The following is a 19,212-nucleotide window of genomic DNA, read 5'->3' as shown; positions in this document are numbered from 1 at the left end:
TGAAAAAAAAACAAACAAAAGATTTGTATGAGGAAAAATATAGAATACAAAAATTACAAGATAGTGAATGAAGGGGGAAGTGCAGAGTGGAGACCCAAAGCCCATTTGTCGGCCACTGGAGATCCACTCACAGAGGGGTCTAGGAGGAGATGAGTCAGTCAGGGTGCGATATAGTACCGATGAAAAACAGCTCTCCCCCAGATCCTGGATGCTTCCTCCCCCCCAACTACCATGATCTGAATTCTACCTTGCAAGACTGGATAGAGCAGAGGTTGTACACTGGTGCATATAGGAGCTGGAGGCACAGGGAATCCAGGGTGGATGATACCTTCAGGACCAGGGGTGTGAGGGCCTATACTGGGAGAGTAAAGGGTGAGTGGGTTGGAAAGGGGGAACCAATTACAAGGATCTACATGTGACCTCCTCCCTGGGGGATGAACAACAGAAAAGGGGGTGAAGGGAGAGTCCGGATAAGGCAAGATATGACAAAATAATAATCTATAAATTATCAAGGGCTCATGAGGGAGGGGGAGCAGGGAGGGAGGGGAAAAAAAGAGGACCTGATGCAAAGGGCTTAAGTGGAGAGCAAATGCTTTGAAAATGATTAGGGCAAAGAATGTACGGATGTGCTTTATACAACTGATGTATGTATATATATGGATTGTGATAAGAGCTGTATGAGCCCCTAATAAAATGTTTTTTTTTTTAAAAGGAATTACAAGAATACAGAATTTATAAGAAACTAAGAGTGACCTCCACAAATGGAAGAATATGCCATGCTCCTGGATCGGAAGACTCAATATAGTAAAAATGTCAGTTCTGTCCAAGGCACTATATAAGTTTAATGCTCTCTCAATACAAATATCATCATCTTTCTTCAAAGAATTAGAAATACTGATTACCAATTTCATATGGAGAAGGAAGAAGCCCAGAATTAGCAGAGAACTCAAGAAGAAGGACTCAGTGGGACGGATTGCTTTACCTGACTTTAGCACCTATTATGCAGCCGCAGTTGTCAGAACCGCATGGTATTGGTATAATGACACATACTCAGACCAATGGAAAAGGGCTGAAAACCCAGAAATAAAATCATCAGCATACAGACAACTGGTCTTTGAAAAGGGCCCAAAAATATCAAATGGGAAGCGGTTGCCCTTTTCAACAAGTGGTGCTGGAAAAAAAAAAGGGTATCTACCTGCAGAAAAATGAAGCAAAACCCTTACCTCATTGCATGCACAAGAATAAACTCAAGGTGGATCACAGACCTTGAGGTAAGACCCCAAACTATTGGGGCCATCAATGAGGGAATTGGTACAAACCTGGGAACTTTGGCACAGAGGCTGTTGGAAACAGGGAAGGACACAAACACAGAGGAGGCACAAATTGACAAGTGGGATATACTGAAGATAAAACAGCTGTGTACATCAAAAGAATTCACCAAGAGAGTAATAAGAAAGCCCACCGACTGGGAAAACACCTTTAGCAATGGCACATCATACAAAGGCCTTATCACTAAAATCTACAGTACTCTGCTAGCTTCCAAAACGAAAAAACTAACTGCCCACTGAGGAGGTGGGCAAAGGACCTGAATGGAAGTTTCACAAGGGCAGAAATCCGAATGGCCAATAAACATATGAGAAAATGTTCCCGATCATTAGCCATAAGAGAAGTGAAAATTAAGACAACTATGAGATACCACTTAACCCTCAAAGATAGCCCAATTCATAAAATGATAAACTTACACGTGTCAGAGGGGCTGTGGGGAGATAGGAACTCTTGTCCACTGCTGGTGGACATGTAGGTATGTACAGCCATTATGGAAATCGATTTAGCGATATCTAAAACAGATGGAAATTGAGCTACCATACAAACCAGCAATCCCCCTACTGGGCATATACCCAGAAGAGGCAAGAAACAAACCATGGCCAGACATGTGTGCCCCAATGTTCATCGTGGCACAGTTCACAATTGCAAGGAATTGGAAACAACCCCCATGTCCATGAATGGACGAATGGATTAAAAACTGTGGTACATACATATAATGGAGTACCACACATCCCTAAACGCAGTGATGAAGGCTATGAAGCACATCGTCACATGGGAAGAACTGGAGGGAATTATGCTAAGTGAAGTAAGCCAAGTACAAAGGACATGTACAACATGAGCCCACTGAGACAAACTTAAAAATACAAAAGGGGCATAGGCAAAAAGCTACTGTATACATACATTCCCAGGGTCAGGTCCCAGGTACTATGGCAGGGGCCAGACTCAATCCAGGAATACATATGACAGTCAACTACAATGGAGGGGAGATAAAGACATGGATAGTTGGGGAAAGGACACTAACCCACTCAAGGGGAGGGTGTTGTTTACATCTACACAGGAGAGGGCGCGTGGGACCAAACTTCAACCCGCTGCTCGCTCCAAGACATGAATGCAACATACCAGCATGAAGCAGGGAATCAATAGAGAGGTCTGCAGGGCTGGCCCCAATCCCAAATATGTGGACACCCTCTCCCTCCTCCCAGAAGAATTCACTTCAGAGGACAGCACTGAAACTAAGACTCAGGGAATGGGGAGCGTCTGATCAGAGCACACAGGAGCAAAGGAAGAGGGAAGGAAAGAGAGTGGAACAGATTCTGGTCCACCAAGCCCCAAGGACGACATTCCTGCTCAGAGCAGCCAATGCACAGAGTGGACCATAGGGCTGTCCCCACTATGAGACAAGATGTTTCTCTTCACTAACCCATAACGCTACAAGGGAAAACACTGGAGGCACAGTGTGGGAATTGTGCTCGATCTGACCCCATAACACCGGGGTGAAAAACTAAGGGTGTGCAAGAGAGCAGCAAGGGGAGCAAAGCAATGAAGTCCCTGAGAATACCAAAAATAGACTTTGGTGCCAGGGCATGGCACCCCACCACACTCAACCAGAAAACACCCCTAAAGTTTAACAAACAGACCTGGAACTATTTATAGGCTTCTTTTTTGGTCTTTGATTTTTGTTGTTGTTATTGTTGTTTTTTGTGTGTTTTCTTTTGTTTTTCTGTTTTCCTCTGCCTTGTTTAGTGTCTCTGCTTGTCTACCTAGAATAGGTAGGCAAGATAAACAATCCAGACGAGAAAACAACAAGACCAATGGTTCTGGGGGTACATGGGAGAGGGGGAGGTGGAGGAAAGGAATTGGGTGTTAACAAACTCAGGGACAAGGGAACAAGTGGTCTACAATCAATGGCAAGGAGGGCATAGGATGTCAGGTAGGGCTTGATCAAGGGCAATGTGATCGAGAAGAATTACTAAAACTCGAATGAAGGCCAAACATAAATGTGGGACAAGAGCAAAGTAAAAGGGAATAGAGTTAAGAACTAGGAGGCAAAGGGAATTTATAGAGGTCTAAATACAGGCATTTACATATGTAAATATATTTATATATATATAAGGACAGGGAAATCGATCTATGTACATATATTTATATGTTAAGTATTAAGGCAGCAGATGGACATTGGGCAACTACTCAAGTACCACCTCAACACAAGAAAACTTTGCTCACCTTCCCAACATGATCGCTGAAGACAAAACGTCCGCATAAGCAAATTTGCTGAAGAAAGCATAAGCAAAGATGGTGCCTGGCTATCAAAAGAGATAGCATCTGGGGTCTTAAAAGCTTGAAGATACAGAAGCGGCCATCTAGCTGAGAAGCAACAAAGTCCACATGGAAGAATCACACCAGCCTGTGTGATCTTGAGGTGTCGATGGGATCAGATATCAGGCATGAAAGATCCAGAGCGAAAAAGTCATATCAAGGTGAATGAGGGGGAGCACAGAGTGGAAACCCAAAGCCCATCTGTAGACAATTGGACATCCCCTTACAGAAGAGTCACAAGGAAGAGACGAGTCCGTAAGGGTTCAGTGTAGCACAGATGAAACATACATCTTTCCTCTAGTTCTTTAATGCTTCCTCCCTTCCACTATCATGACTCCAATTCTACCTTACAAATCCGGCTAGACCAGAGCATGTACACAGGTACAGATCAGAGCTGGAAGCACAGGGAATCCGGGACAGATCAACCCCTCAGGAACAATAATGAGAGTAGCAATACCAGGAGGGAAGGGACCATGAGGGTAGGAGGGTGGGGGAGGGAGGGAAAAAGGGCTCAAGTAGAAAGAAAATGTTTTGGAAACGATTATGGCAACATATGTGCTCGATACAATTGATGTATGGATTGTTATAAGAGCCCCCAATAAAATGATTTATTAAAAGAAAATTAAACACACATATGCACACACACAAAAGAGGAACATATTCAATAAGCCAACATGAAGTCCATTTAAGAGGGGCTATTCCCCATTCCTTTTACTCTCTCAGCTTTCCTTTTATTTATTTTTCTCTTAAAAGTCTGACCCCAAATATCATTTATATTCCAAATGTCCCAAACAATAGGACAGAACAGAGATTGGGAGAGTATATACATAGTCTGAATTATCTGACCACCACTTATGAAATAACTGGTACATCCAACAGGGTCAACAGTGTTGAAACAAATTATGAAAGGGAGATAATGAATCCAAGAAACCGGCAGTGGCAAGCTCCAGCATCTGGGCAATTATGATGTAATCTATGCAGGTATCATCAGGAGCATATGAAACGCCAAATAAATATCTGGTATTACCTACAACAATAAGTCCTCGTTGGCTCCCCTGCAGAAAGAGGCTGGGAAGGGACGGACCAGCACATAAAACACTTACCATCTTCTGTTTCCTGCCACACAATGCCTTCGAGGTTGACGCTGGTTCCAGGCTCACAGGGGCCCAGGCATTCGGGTTCTGTAGCTAGAGCCACATCACATGTGTTGACCCCAACGGATCGGGTACGAACCATGATCTGCTCACAGGGGGATGAGATGTCATTACTGACTACCGGCACCAAGAGGTGCAGAGGCAGCACTGCTGGTGTGGAGACAGGGGACTCCATCTGTGGGAGAAGAGAGAGCAGTAGCTGAGTTGCAGGGGAAACGTCTAAAGCAGTGGTTCTCAGCCTGTGGGTCGAGACCCCTTTGGGGGTTGAACGACCCTTTCACAGGGGTCGCCCAATTCATAACAGTAGCAAATTACAGTTATGAAGTAGCAACAAAAATAATTTTAGGGTTAGGGGGTCACAACATGAGGAACTGTATTAAAGGGTCGCGGCATTAGGAAAGTTGAGAACCCCTGGTCTAAAGGAAAATACCTTTTTTGTATTTAACTTTGTCCAATATTCTCTCCTGCCAAAGTGCAAAGAGCTCTAAATAGAAGATTTCAGTCCTTCCTTTCAAGTCAGGATACCATTACAAATCTAGACACAGAGGAGTGCGCCTTGCACTAGGAACGGCTCTGGTTTTTATTGACGATTTTCTGCATAAACTGTGCCTGGATTCAAGAGTACCAGTAAGAGCTCTAATTTTTCTCCTTTCATTTGAACATTCTGCACACAAGGGAATCAGGCCAGATTTCAACAGAAACGAAGCACACTGACAGAGGAAAAAAGACAGCATGCTCTACTGGCATCCCTCCTCTTGCCACCAATCTGACGCTCAACAAACAGTACAACTGTTGCATCACGTGCTGTTGAGTTGACCCTGGCCCACGGCGAACCCATGTGTGCAGAATAGAACTGCTCCATTAGGTTTTCAAGTCTACGCTCTTTCAGAAAGTCGGTCTGTCTTCCAAGGTGCCACTGAGTGAGTTCCGGCTCTCAACCTCTCTGCTGGTAATGACACACTTAACTATGTCCATCAGGCGCATCTCAAGTAGGTTTAAATGCATTTTAGAGCCGGGTGGGGATTTATGAAGGGAAATGTCCAGACGAGTGGGAGCGCTAACACATCTTTAGCTAGAAGGAAACCTACTTGCAGGCTATAGAAGGGTTAATAGTGATTGGATGGAGGCTCCCAACACCCCCAGAGATTCTAAGAGTACTTGGTTAATGAAAATGGCCTTTTGAAGTATAAATTTAATAGAAGATTTCTGGAGGAAACAGGAGATTCCTATACTATCCAGAAACAAATCCACAGGAGGCTGCAGATACATAAATATGAACAGTCAGACACAAGTATTAGCAATCTACCTCTCAAACCAGGACCTCTGACAAGGCTGGAATTACTTAGGCTCTAAGAAGACTGCAGCACACCAAGGGGTAGCAAAAGAAGCATAAGGAGTGAATCTTACTCTTGGAAACCTGGTGTTTTTCATGTTGACAAATGACTCACTCTGTAGGACAAAATAATTTATAAATTATCAAGGGTTCAGGAGGGAAGGGGAAGAAGGAAGGGAGGGGCGGAAATGAGGAGCTGATACCAAGGGCTCAAGTTTCTGAAAGTGGGTATTTTGAGAATGATGATGGCAACATATGTACGAGTGAGCTGGACATAATTGATGTATGTATGGATTGTGATAAGAGTTGTATAAGCCCCTAATAAAATGATTAAAGAAAAAGAACTCACTCTGAGTCTGTAAGACCCAAATCCTGAATAGTCTTGCACACCTAAAGATCCTCAGAGCACATGTTGGCTAGTTTCCTTCAAAACTAAGTATTACACCATCGAGCTGGTTTTTGTGGTTAGCTCTCACCATGACTCCTTTACCAATCTACAGACCTAGAAAACGACAGTCAAGGATCAGAGAGGTCTCTTGGGAAAGACCGTGCAGTGAGGGTAAAATGGCATCCTTAAACAGATCCACACAACCCGGGAGTCACACACACATCCACAATCTGAGCTGCTGGCCAGCTCTAAAACAGAACTGTTTCAGGGAGTCCACCACATGCCCTCTATGACCCCTGCTCCCACACTCTTTACACACAAACTCCTCCGGACACAAAGGCCTGGGTCCTGCATGCATATTCTGTAGTGGGCTGTGGCTTAAAAAGTCCTTGCTGTTTGGAGAGCGTCCGAGCCCATAGAATGCTCAGACTCTGATCCAGACAAATTCTGGTCACTGAAGAGCTGCCAAAACATGATCGCTATCTGCTTGCTGTCATACAGCCCCACCTCCACCTTGTACCTCCAAACTCTGTCGTTTTCATAAAATGAAATGTAAGTGAAGGCATCATGCCTTTTGGCATTTTTACTCTCTTGCTCTTTAAAAACAGTATTTATAATTTAATTTAGCAACCTTCTTGGGATGTGGAAGATCCTTCAAAGACCCCTTTACATTTCCATGCATGGATTTGAAGGCAAAACCAGGAAATGTTAGAAAGAGGTGGCTAACAACACAGAAAGATTAAACTGGCATTTCCCTGCTGCTTGGTGTGGTGCCGAGACCTGGTTGTAATCACAAGACCCTTGAGGTTGCTGGAGATGGTTAACACCAAGGGTTACTAGAACAGTGACTTTCGAGGTAGAGGATGTACAGCATGTATTTACTCTTGGCCTCGCACTTCATGTTCTCTAGGGGAAGAACTGGGCAGGCATGGTTTCATACAGACTGTCACTATTCACATTCTCTGCTCGGGGTTAGTCTCCTTTTCCTGTTCTTTATTTCTACTATCCAGAAAAATTCCTGCAAGGTCCTCCTTAGACATAAATCTTGGCCTAAATATTCTAGATCAGTCCTGCTGAGCTTCCTGGTTGCCTTACTTAAGGGTCCTGCTGCCAACCTGTTCCACCTCACAGGCAGAAGAAATCCAAGGCACTGGAGAAGGTAATTCCCCTGGGAAAAAGACAGATAGTCTACTCTGACTCATCAAGGGCAGCAGCTCTCTTCTGGGAGTGGTTTCATTTCCTACAAGGTTACTCAGTGCTGTGGGAAGCTGAGGGAAGATGTTCCTACATTCTAGACAAAGCTCAGTTCCTAATTCTGGTAGACAAAACTAGAAAACGCTGCATGAACGTCTAAGATGAACGCTGGAAACATAATTGGTGCAAACAATTTGTGGAATTAAACCTAGCTGAACACCCAAAAGCAAGAATTTTACTTAACTAAACAGATCACTGAGGATAACAGAATCAACTAATATACATGAGGGGGCTTTATTACTATGGATATGCACCAAACTGTCTCTACTGACCAGAAATACTACGTAGAGAGTTCAGGATCTTGGTTTGTGTGACGATGATGACTTTGTATATTTACTTAATTAAAGAAGATTGGGGTGGGGGTGGGGAGGAGTGACACATTGGAGGAATGTATGGATTGAGATAAGAGATGTAAGAGCCCCCAATAAAAGTATTTTTTAAAAAGTAAATGTCTAGAAAATAATGATTGCAACATATGTACAAATATGCTTGATAAAATTGATGTGGATTGTGATAAGAACTTTAAGAGCCCCCAATAAAACGATCTTTTATTTTTTGTAAAAAATGGAATCGCAGATTTGACAAAAGTACTACGTGTAAAGGAGAGGACTTTGACGGTGATACGGTTGTTCTGTAAAAAATTCGAAATACATAGCTTTGGAAAAAAATCGCATTTTTTAGGAACCCCGTCGTATGTTCATATACTAACAATGAACAACCCAAAAATAAAATTCAGGAAAGACCAAAAATAAAAAAGATATCTATCTACAGATTTGGAATGACAGTTTCTCTCCACTACCTGAAGGTAAAAAGACTTTCCTATAAAAGCTTTCTATAAATCCCCTCATAAGCTAAATGGCAATTACCAAAGTGAAGAAGCACTTACTATTCATTTATATGGGAAGCATTTTTAAGTGTTTCCATACCCAAAAAATAACCTACCAACACACACCCAAAATCTAAAACACAACAACCTAAAACAATACTACCATACAGTAAAAGTAGGAATATGGTCTTAAGTGGGAATCAAGCACGCTCAGTCGAATTTCTGGGAATGAGCAGGGCAGTGCCACTCTTGCTTCTTGGAGCTCACACTGCTTCTTAGACTTGTTGCAAAATAAACACTGAATATTGGTTCTACTTTTCAGCCTTTTTCATAAAAGCAAAAATCCTCTTTGGATCTCTTTCAGTTAGCCAAACAGATTAGGTACTAGTTAGGTCTTTGATAAAAGCAAAATGGCATAAAGCAATCTTCCTAAAAACAAGGGATGCCTGTGTTCATCTTCCTTCCACTGTGCAACAGAAATCTAAAGAGAAATCACAGAGCAGCACAATGGTGTTTAATTACACCTCCAGAGCTGCTAATTACTGCTTGGTCACATCTATAATCTACATTAAGCCATAGTGCATAATAAGCAGCTCTGTGATATTCATCTAATAACCTAGGCAGCTTTATGGGATTTCATCTTCTATTATTCGTTAGCATTAGCAAAGCTTCATTTATCACTCTCTATGAGAAGATAAAAATCAGAAAAGGATTCATTTTGTGATCTTTCCCATATACCTAGGATATAAGAATAGGGAGTTTCAGAAGATTGGTAGCAACAGGAAAATAAGGAATAAGAATATAAAAAACAAAAAAACATAAGATCATTAAATGTCTTAACCACAATCAGAAGCCTGGTCAATTCTGTCTCTGAAATGCTAACAAGTACCCTCACTGCTCCTGGGACTAGCTGAATGGGCAAATAATCAAACAGAACAAAACCCCCAATGTGATTTTCGGAGAAATTTAAAATGCTAATCTCTGAAATTACCCAACAGTTCATGTCCTTTATCTTTAGTGAAAGTTCTTTTCAATTCACCTTCAGATATTAGACTAATAGCACCTATTAGGAAATCTAGTGTCCCTAAGTAGGTGACAAAAACGGGAACAAGAGAGAAGAATAAAGAAAGGCCAGAGTCATTAATCTCCCCACAAAAAGTAATTATACACTGACCTCAACTACCTCCTACACAAGAGTGAAATCTTTGAGACGGCAGCATAATTTTAAGACATAAAACGCACTGAAGAAATACTTGGGACCCTCCCCAAACCTGTCTTTTCTCACAAATATGAGTCTGATATATTTACCCTCATGCTTAAGGGGCAGAGGGGAGGTTGGTTCTACTGATAATAACAGTAGCTACTAGAAATTCCTTTTTATCTAGAATGAAAAATACATAAAGTGTTCAGACTTCTCAGAAAATTATGTAGTGCCAAGAATCTTAAGGAAATTTTACAAGGAAAAATTTCTTCAAATACTCTATAGTCTGTATTACCAAGGTATTATCTGTCTTCAATAATTCCAAAGGACCTTCAAGATTTTACAATGACTCAGTAGCAGCAATTCTAATGGTAATATAGGTGAACAGACATACTGTCACTCAAACATACTGCCGTGGAGGCAATTTTACTGACAGAAAACTCTATGGACAGAGGAGAATTGCCCTTCTGGGTTTCCAAGACTAAATATTTACAGGAGCAGAAGACCTCATCTTTCTCCTGCTGAGCAGCTGGTGGATTTGAACTGCTTAGCTTACAGTTGACAGTTCAATGCATAACTAACAACATCACCAGAGGCTCCTAGATACAAACAGCCATGTACTAAAGAACACATATACAATCTTTTGGCTGTAAACCAGCAGTTCTAAACCTTCCTACTGCCGTGACCCTTTAATACAGTTCCTCATGGTGTGGCAAACCCCAAGCATAAAATTATTTTTGCTGCTACTTTGTAACTTTAATTTTGATAGTTTTGAATAGTAATGTAAATATCTGATATGCAGGATGTATTGTTACAAATTGAACATAATTTAAGCACAGCGATTAATCACAAAAACATTATGTAATTATATATTGTGAAATATTTATTTATAGTTACATATACATGAAATTTTATCTTATAGCACGGATAATAGTCTTAATATAACAACAGTAAACTACATTGCTACATGTTGTGAAAATATTTGTAAAAGCCAACGTCAGTGCGAAGGTTGAAATAGCCTCTCTCTCACCAGATCAGAAATCCTTGGTGAAGTCTTTGCAAGAGCACAACGAAGTTCATCTTCCACAACAAGTCAACTTCTGTATGTAGACTTGATAACCAAGCTGGCAAACCCTGTTTCACAAAGATATGTTGTTGGAAATGGAAGATGCCACCCAATCTCAGACAGAACAGGATATGACTGCAAACACTTGATCCAGAATTTGTAGCTGGCATTGTAGAGAAATCTGTTCTCGCTGTATCGCTGTTAATAAGTTCAATAAACTCCTCTTGAGCTGTCTCAGGAACATCTTCAACTCTGACTGTGAATGGGTTTCTAGTATGTACAAATGGGGTGTCAAGTAGATTTGGAAAGTACGAAGAAATTTCATCTGCAAGCATGTGCAAGTGTTCTTTCACAGAAATTATCAACTTAATCCTTTAGTCTGGTTCAATGTCATGTTCCTCAAAGAAAGCAGATAAGGTAAATTTTATTTTACTCCAATTATTTTTTTGCCATAACTGAAGTTTCTCTTGGAATGATCGGATCTTTGCAGACAAATGGAGGCATGTTGCATTTGCTCCTTGCAGTGATAAATTTAACTCATTCAAGATGGCAAAGATGCCAACCAAGTAAGTTATTTTCTGCAGTTCACTTTTATCACTGAAAAGTTCTTCGAACCGAGGTCTCGAGTTCATCACGAAGCTCAAAAACACGTTTTAAAACTTTTCCTCTCATCAACCATCTCACGTCGGTGTGAAATAGTAGAGCATTATTTGGCGCATTCAATTCATTGCACAGTTCTGAAAACAGTCAGCTGTTTAAAGTGCCTGCCTTTACAAAATTGACAGAACGTAGGATGCTGTTCATGACGTCTTGAAACTCTTGTGGCAGCATCTTTGTTGCTAGTATTTGCCGACGAATCATACAGTGGGTCCCAATGACTTTTGGTGACTCATTCAGTACCAAACGTTGACATCCAGATCAACACCCTAGCATAGCTGGAGCACCACCTGTGCAAACACCACCAACCTTCTCCCAAGAGATCTTATGCTCTTTCAGAAATGAACCAATCGTGTCAAATACATCACGTGAGTAGTTGTCTTTTCAAGAGCAAAAAGGAAACTCATCTTTAAAGTCATCATCATTACTATACCTCACATAAACCTGTAACTATAAACAGTTTGCAATGGCTGTAGATTCATCAAGCTGGATGCTAACTAGTGGAAGTGGAGTAGATTTTATTTCCTGGATTATCTGATCAAGAATATCAGCAAACATGTCATCTATTCTTCTGCGGACAGTATCGTTAGATAAGTAAATTGCACTCAATTTCATAGCCAATTCGTCTCCTATCATAACTCGAACAATGTCTTTGGTTGCTGGCAACAGTAAATCCTCAGCAATGGTGTGAGGTTTCATAGCTCTGGTGATTCTGAGTGCCACCAAATATGGAGCTTCAACGGCTGCTACGTTTTGTTTGTGGTACCAATGTCAAGTTTGGCTTTCTTGAGTCCATCAGCTTAGCTTCTAAAATAGTTGGTGTCCTTGCTGGTAAAGCTCGGATGCTTGCTATCAAGTGGTGTTTTAGTTTGCTTGGCTTCATAGATTCAGCTGATAGAACTTCACAACAAATAACACATTGCAGGTTCTCAATTCCTGCTGTAATTATTGAGGTAAAACCATAATGTAAAATATCCTCACTATATTTTCTTAATGTTCTTCTCTACATGATCCATTGTCATGGGATGATTTGCTAGTGAAAATAACATAACAGCTTTAATGATACAAAAGATGATACATTGTATAGTTCAGTCAATACAGCTCATTAAAGTTTCCTATGATTCACCATTCTGTGTTGGTTTTACGTATCTGTTACTATCACAAGGGGGCAGTATTCATATCAACCACAGTTGAATATAAAAAGTCCGATCAACATCCAGAATAAGTTCCCATGGTCAGCTATGTATTTTTTTTGCAGTAGTTGGTGATTATACAGTACATGATTTTACACATACCTTGTAATTATAATTCATGAAGTGTTTTTTCTCCAATACTCTGCTTTCAACACAGCTGCTTTTAACAGAGTAGTTGCTTTCAACACTGAAGCTGCTCTGTACACATGTGTGACTTGTCTGCATAATTACATTACGGAGCCAACCCTGTCACATCCACCTGTATTTGTACAAGGTGTATATCACGGGGTTGGCAAAATGATGTCATAATGCCGGGTACTCGTATGTGGGCATATCTGCATGTGGGTGGGCCTGTCTGGAGACAGATAAAGGAGCGGTGTCTCAGTTCATAAGACCATCGGAAATGTGTTTTCCAATAGTCTTAGGCGACCCCTGGGAAAGGGTCATTCGACTCCTAAAGGGCCATGATCCACAGGTTGAGAACCACTGCTCTAAAAGCTTATTACCAAGAACAGAGATAATAAATGCATGCTCAGCTTTACACATAAAAATAATAGAAAAAGGAGTGTCTTAAACTTAGAAGAGCAGACATCATGAATCTTATTGTGATTGTCATCCAAACATGTTGTTGGGTCTTTGGGTCAATTTTAACTCATAGTGACCATAGAGACTTAAACAAATGCTTACTAACTCAAGGACAAACATCTTCGATGTGCCCTATCAATGTATCATATACAACCTGGTTTACTTAAAAAGATATATTATGGTTATTAAAAAGAAGAGCAAGTAATTTTTTTAAATCCCACTTAATTGAGACAAGAGGAAAGTAAAAAGAAATAGAGGAAAGAACTAGGAGGCAAAGGACACTTGTAAAGGTCTAAATACAAGCAAGTATATATGTAAATGTATTTATATATAATGGTAGGGATATAGGTCTATGTACATATATTGGTATGTTAAGTGTTAAGGCACCAGACAGACATTGGACCTGTACCCAAGTACTCCCTCAATGCAAAAACACTTTGTTCTAATAACCCCACATTCTGTGATGTTGACCTTCCCAATACTATCGCTGAAGACAAAATGAGTGCATAAGCAAATGTGAAGAAAGTTGATGGTGCCTGGCCATCAAGTGATATAGAGCATCTGGGGTCTTAAAGGCTTGAGGATAAATAAGCAGCCATCTAGCTGAGAAGCAACAAAGCCCACATGGAAGAAGCACACCAGCCTGTGTGATCAAGAGGTGCTGATGGGATCAGGTATCAGGCTTCAAAGACCCAGAAAAAAAAATATCAAAGTGAATGAGGGGAAGTGCGGAGTGGAGACCCAAAGCCCTTCTGTAGACAATTGGACATCCCCTAACAGAAGGGTCACAAGGAAAAGACAAGCTAGTCAGGGTGCAGGATAGCACCGATGAAACATACAACTTTCCTCAAGTTCTTTAATGCTTCCCCCCTTCCTCCGCCCCCCACCACTACCATGATCCCAATTCTACCTTACAAATCCGGCTAGACCAGAGCATGTACACGGGTACAGATCAGAGCTCCCTACACAGGAATCCAGGACAGATAAACCCCTCAGGACCAATAATGAGAGTAGTGCTACCAGGAGGGGAAGGGGAAAGTGGGAGGAAAAAGGAGGAACCGATCACAATGACTGACATGTAACTCCCTCCCAAGGGGTGGACAACAGAAAAGTGGGTGAAAGGGGACCATGTTCGGTGTAAGACATGAAAAAAATAAAATAAATTATAAGTTATCAAGGTTTCATGAGGGAGGGTGGGTGGCGGAGGGAGAGGAAAAATGAGGAGCTGATACCAAGGGCTCATGTAGAAAGAAAATGTTTTGAAAGTGATGATGGCAACAAATGTACACATACTTGACACAATGGATGTATGAGAAGAGTTGTTTGAGCCCCCAATAAAATGAGTTAAAACATAAAAGAAAATGAGGAAAAAATAAAAGAAAAAAATTATGAAGAATTCATGGGGAGGTAAGAGGTGGGGATTAGATGATACCAAGGGCTCAAGTAGAAAATGTTTTAAAAATGATGATAGCAACATTAAGTACACATGTGCTTGACACAGTGGATGTATGTATGGATTGTAATATGAGGTGTAAGTGCCCCCAATCAAATGATTTAAAAAAAAGAACCTAGCCCCCATTCAGATTGCTGGTCCCATAAGAAAACACTAGAGTACCAAATGAGCTGAGGCATCAAAAAGTCTCTCTTAAAAAAAAAAAGTCTCTCTTGTCCCACGGTAGTGTAAAAAAGCTCTGACATAGCTGGTCTTAGAAATCCTCTGTGATCTGAAAATTTGAGACGCTCAAAGAGCTTTTTATTTATGCCAAACATATCTATTAAGATTCATAATATTCATAATTAAAGTTTTCAATTTATTGTATTAATTACTTTTCAAAATAACTATTTTGAAAATGGTAAAAATGTAGCACATTGGAGGGAAAAAATATGGAGCACAGATTAGTGGTTACCTGGGATTAAAGGTGGGAAAGGTAGAAGGGAGGTTATTGGTTATGAACCAGCAAAACTAGGGCCCCTGATGGTGCTGGAAAAATCCTGTAACTTGACTGTATGGTAGACATATGGACTTACGCATATGAAAGTGCAGAACACTAAATACACACACCCACAAAACTGAATGCAAGTAACACTGGGGAAATTGGGGGTGAAAGGGGGAGGTAAACTGTACCAAGGCCAACATCCTAGTTGTCATAATTATACTACAACTTTGCAAAACGCTACTACTGGCGGGTCACCACTGGAGGGTATGGGGGGTGACTAGGCAAAGATTTTGTGTACAAAAATCCCTGTTATTATTTACTACTACTATAATTACCTCAAAATGAAATTATTAGTTAATAAAAGAGAACCCCAAAGAGCTTTTATTTATGGGATATATTTAACAATACTATGTTATAAATGCAAATAACATTAAAAACAGCAAAAAGATGTATCTATATGACATCATAAAATTGCCATCTTTTTTTTTTCAAAAGAAAAAGAATGCTGTCATTCCAAATTTTTGCAAATGTCTTTAGTGTTGGACTTAAGAGAAGATAGTTAGAATCACACATTTCTACTTCTACACTTAATCTGTTGGGTAAATGTTTTCCTGAGGCATCTGAAGAAAATCAGCCTGTCACAGATGGTTGGGTTCTGGCTCACAGTAACCCGATGCGTAACTGAAGGAAGAACTAACTGCCAGGTTCTGCGTTATCCCCACAATTGATAAGGGCAAGACCATTGTTACAGCCGCTGTGTCAATTCATCTCTTTGATTGGCTTCCTCTTTTTTACTTACCCTTCATTTTACCAAGCATGATATACAGAGACAACATGCCTAAAGCATGTGAGATGAAGTCTCAGCATCCTTCTTTCTAAGGAGCATTCTGGCTGCACTTCTTACAAGACAGATTAGTTTGTTCTTGTGGAGTCTGTAATACTTTCCATAGACTTGGCTAACACCATAATTCAAATGCATCACTTCTCCTGTGGTCTTCCTTATTCCTTATCCAACTTTTACATGTACAAGAGGTGACTGAAAATACGACGACTTTGGTGGGTGTGAAGGCCCACCTTAAGTCTTCAAAGTAATGTCCTTGCTACTCAACACTTTAAAGACGTTTTGTGCTGCAGGTTTGCTTAATGCAATAGGCCACTTGATTTCTTGATTGCTGCTTCCATGAGCACGGAGGGGGCTTTCCATGATTTTTAATTTCCATTTCCCAAGAAACTTTCAATGCGCCTCTTACACTGCACATATAATTCATACACTTATGCACACATGCATTCAGTAGCCTTTTCAGATGGAAATTATTTGCTACAACACCAACAATAAACAACTGGTAGTTCTTAGAGGTTAGTGGCAATTTGGAATCTCAAATTTTACCAATAACCCTTTCATACTGTTACTTTAAACTCCATTAGTTTAGTGCATGCCGACCCCACCAAGGCACACCAAACCTGGAGGGCCACATAAGCACATGGAGCGACGCATGCACAGAGTGGGCTATGGGGCCGGCCCCAAACAGAGCGAGACGGACGCCCTCCCTAAAAGTATGTGCCTACAGAGGACAACGCTAAACCTACAGGCTGGGGAGAGGGGTTGGCCTGCCATGCACACAGGGAAGCAAACCAAGAAGGAAAAGGAGAGAGTGAGGTTCTAGACCCCATATGAGCACACCAAGCCTTAAGGATGACATCCCTGCACGGAGCTGCTCAGGCACAAAGAGGACTGTAGGGCAGACAACACCTCAAGACAAGATGACAACTTGCTGGACCATACCAAGACAGAGGACAATACTGAGGCACACAGTAGGGAGTGAGTACAGTCTGAAACCCCCACAGCATGGCAAACCAAGAAGGGAACATAACAGATCAGAAATGGGCACAAAGCCCCCAAGGAGTCCCCAAAATAGACTTCAGGCTAGAACCCTCCAGGACTAGTGGTGTAGTGGGATTAAAAATTGAGATGCTTAAAAAAAAATTAATTGGGCTGCTAACCAGGTCAGCAGTTAGAAACCACAGCTGCTCCACGGGAGGAAAGATGAGCCTTTCGGCTCCTGTAAAGATTTACAGCCTTGGAAACCATGGGCAGTTCTACTCTGTCTTGTAGTATCACTCAGTTGGAACTGACTCCATGCTGGGAATTCTTACTTTATGTTAGTTAGAAGTATTTACTACATGCACAGTGAAGTAGACGGTCCGTGAAAACGGGGAAGACCCTTAACAAGGCAAGAGTAATAGAGTGGCTGCAACAATGGGCTCACACGTAACAATCGCGAGGATGGCACCGGGCCACCATGACTCAGAACTAACTCTAGGGCATCTAACAACAAGAGTTATTTTAGGTTTTATGTGCTGTTTGGTATACCTTGGTAGATTGAAACTTTTCCCGTGCAAACTCATGGTAAACGTCTTCACTTTATGCCATTCACTCCCTAGGAGTGAAATACATGGGAAACCTATTAAATATTTACATGGTCTATACAGGCAGAAGAATGCTAGATCAGGTGAACATGAGAATAGAGTGTCATTACCACTCAACCAATTCCCAGACCTGAGCCAGTTTACACAACCCCTTGAATGAGGGGAAAGCCAGGTCCCTTTTTAGGAGGACCCTGCTACATCACCAAAGGCTTTTACTGTTAGACTTTCTTCTAGCCTTCCCCAAAGGGACCTGTGGCCTTTCTCAAGAGTGACTGTTCACTGAGGGAAAGGAAATAATCAAAATTTTCAGAGATTACTGGACACTGACTCTGAACTGACACTAATTCCAGAAGATCCAAAGTGTTTCAAAGGTCTGCCAGTCAGAGTGGGGGCATATGGAGGTCAAGTTAGCAATGAAGTTTTAGCTTATCGTGGGTCCAGTGGGTCCCTGGACCCATCCTGAGGTTATTTCCCCAGTTCCAGAATGCATCATTGAAACAGACAAACTTAGTAACTGGCAGAACCCCCATATTGGATCCCTATAATGTGGAATAAGGGCTATTGTGGTAGGAAAGGCCATGTGGACACCATTAGAACTGCCATTACCTAGGAAAATAGTAAACCAAAAGCAGTACTGCATTCCTTGAGGGATTGCAGAGATCAGTGCCACCATCAAAGACTTAAAAGATGCAGGGGTGGTGATTCCTACCTACCACATCCCTGTTTAAGTCACCTATTTGGCCTATAAAGAAGACAGATGGATCCTGGAGAATGACAGTGGATTATTGTAAACTTAACCAGGTGGTGACTCCAATTGCAGCTGCTGTTCCAGATGTGATGTCATTGCTTAAGCAAATACTTCTCCTGGTACTTGGTATGCAGCTATTGATCTGGCTAATACCTTCTTCTCAATACCAGTCTCGAAGGACCACCTGAAGCAGTTTGCCTTCAGCTGGCAGGGGCAACAATACACTTTCACAACTCTCCCCCAGAGGTACAGCAACTCTTCCACCCTGTGCCATAATTCAGTCCAAAGGGATCTTGATCGCCTGTGTCTTCCACAAAATGTCACACTGGTCCATTATATTGATGACATGATGCTGAATGGACCCACTAAGGAGGATGTATCAAAGACTAGATTCATTGGTACAACATCCTGTGTCCAAGAGGGTGGGAAATCAACCCCATGAAGGTTCAGGCACCCTCCGCCTCAGTAAAATTTCTAGAGGTCTAGTGGTGTGGGGCATGTCGAGACATTCTTATTAAAGTGAAGAATAAGCTATTGCATCTGCCCCCCCACCCCAACAACTAAACAGGAGACACAACGCCTAGTGGGCCTCTTTGGAATTTGGAGGCAAAATGTCCCTCATTTGGGTGTTCTACTTCGACCTATTTATCAAGTGAGACGAAAAGCCTCCAAGTTTGAGTGGGGCCCAGAACAAGAAAAGGGTCTGCAACAGGTTCAGGCTGCCATGCAAGCTGCTTTGCCACTGGGACCATATGACCCAGCTGACCCGGCGGTGCTAGAGGTGTCAGTTGTAGATAAAGA

General features: G+C 41.5%; 1 protein-coding gene across 3 annotated transcripts in view; it reads right to left on the bottom strand.

The window, feature by feature from the left end:
• The window catches only part of ZNF609 (zinc finger protein 609), a 230,856-nt gene that overhangs the window by 73,396 nt on the left and 138,248 nt on the right, over positions 1–19,212 (bottom strand). For all 3 annotated transcript variants that reach the window (XM_075532089.1, XM_075532092.1, XM_075532090.1), the window contains exon 3: positions 4,746–4,971. In XM_075532089.1, the coding sequence (XP_075388204.1) occupies positions 4,746–4,971 (226 nt within the window). The remainder of the gene's footprint in view (positions 1–4,745; positions 4,972–19,212) is intronic.

The sequence above is a fragment of the Tenrec ecaudatus genome, chromosome 14 (assembly GCF_050624435.1).
Source record: "Tenrec ecaudatus isolate mTenEca1 chromosome 14, mTenEca1.hap1, whole genome shotgun sequence".
NCBI classification, from domain to species: Eukaryota; Metazoa; Chordata; class Mammalia; order Afrosoricida; family Tenrecidae; genus Tenrec; species Tenrec ecaudatus.
The sequence above is the reverse complement of the archived record's forward strand: the minus strand, read 5'-3'. Positions and strand labels throughout refer to the sequence as shown.